General features: G+C 38.1%; 1 protein-coding gene across 1 annotated transcript; it reads left to right on the top strand.

Annotated features, from left to right (window-relative positions):
• The first annotated feature begins 900 nt into the window (after positions 1–900).
• LOC115971671 (inorganic phosphate transporter 1-1-like) lies at positions 901–1433 on the top strand. The gene is made up of 2 exons (XM_031091678.1): positions 901–1279; positions 1324–1433. Exons 1-2 carry the CDS (start codon positions 901–903, stop codon positions 1431–1433), a joined length of 489 nt encoding a protein of 162 aa, XP_030947538.1.

Raw genomic sequence — 1433 nt, 5'->3', positions numbered from 1 at the left:
TGCTTCCAATCTTGTCTTTCATGCCAGAACCAAACATGTTGAGGTTGATTATCACTTTGTTCACAAAAGGGTCCTTCGCCATGACCTTCAAGTGCATTACATTGCAACTGGTGATCAATTGGCAGATATATTTACAAAGAGTCTTTCTTCTTCTCATTTTCAATTTCTACGCTCCAAAACCATGGTGTCTTTTGACCTCTTGGTTTTGAGGGGGGATGTAAGTGGAACCAGCGAATCTACAAACGAAGAAGATAACGTGAACATTGTTCACACTATTCCAACAATCATGAGCTTAGCAGTCACTTGAGATTTGAATGTTACTGAGGTTCAAGACGTTGACATTTGTCTAAATGATAAATGGCATCGTTTCTCACTTATGTCTGGTATGATTTATTCAAGGTAGCAAACGGTGTCATTTATGGAGCTGTTCTTTCTCACTAGCATGATCTTGACTTGCTCTGTTTCAACGGATTAAGCTTCAGATATTTTGCATAGATTGAAGATATTTTCTATGTACAGCTGTCATTTCTATTATAGGGTTGTTAGAGTTTGTTAAATAGGATCTTTCTAGAAACAATTGTAAACTATATATTGTGATGCATTTGTATGAAATTATAATTAAGCTTGAATAGAAAATACAGAGTTCTCTTCCTAACTTCTCTCTCTGTGCTTTTCATGTTTTTCCTCCATTGTTAAAGCTTCAAGCTTTTTCCTAATCTCACAGATTATACGTTGACCTATTCATTATCTTTTCCCTTCATAGATCAACTATATAAAAGGAGCAAAACTACACACAAACTTCATCAAATAAACCAGGTGGCTTTAAAATTAAAAGTGCTTGAAGCCCTTGACTCTGCCCGCATGTAGTAGAACCACATCACAACCATTATCATTGCTAGAATGGGGTTTTTCACTAATGCATACAACATTTTCTACATCTCAATAGTCTCAAAACTCTTGGGCCGCCTTTACTATGCTATAACTGGTGTTGCCCTAATTGGTACTCTCATAGGACACCTATTCTTCGGTTGGATTGATGACAAACTTGGCCGTAAAAAAGCTTACAACATCAGTCTAACTCTCACCATCATTTGCGCCATATGCTCTGGCTTGTCCTTTGATGCAAGCAAAGAAACTGTTGTCAAAACACTTTGTTTCTTCAGGTTCTGGCTAGGGTTTGGTATCGGTGGAGACTATCCCATCTCAGCCGTAATCATGTCCAAGTACTCCAACAAAAAAACTCGTGGAGCATTCATCGCAGCCTTGTATGCAATGCAAGGTGTGCAAATTATATTCGCAGGCTAGTTCCTATGATTCTTTCAGGAATCTTTCTTCACTTCTACCCTACTGCTTCATTCAAAGATGATCCTGTAATTTCCACACAACCAGAGGCAAATTATCTTTGGAGGATCGTGCTTATGCTTGGAGTGTAG

This window comes from Quercus lobata, chromosome 12 (assembly GCF_001633185.2).
Source record: "Quercus lobata isolate SW786 chromosome 12, ValleyOak3.0 Primary Assembly, whole genome shotgun sequence".
Taxonomy (NCBI): Eukaryota; Viridiplantae; Streptophyta; class Magnoliopsida; order Fagales; family Fagaceae; genus Quercus; species Quercus lobata.
This window is presented reverse-complemented; position numbering and strand designations above follow the sequence as displayed.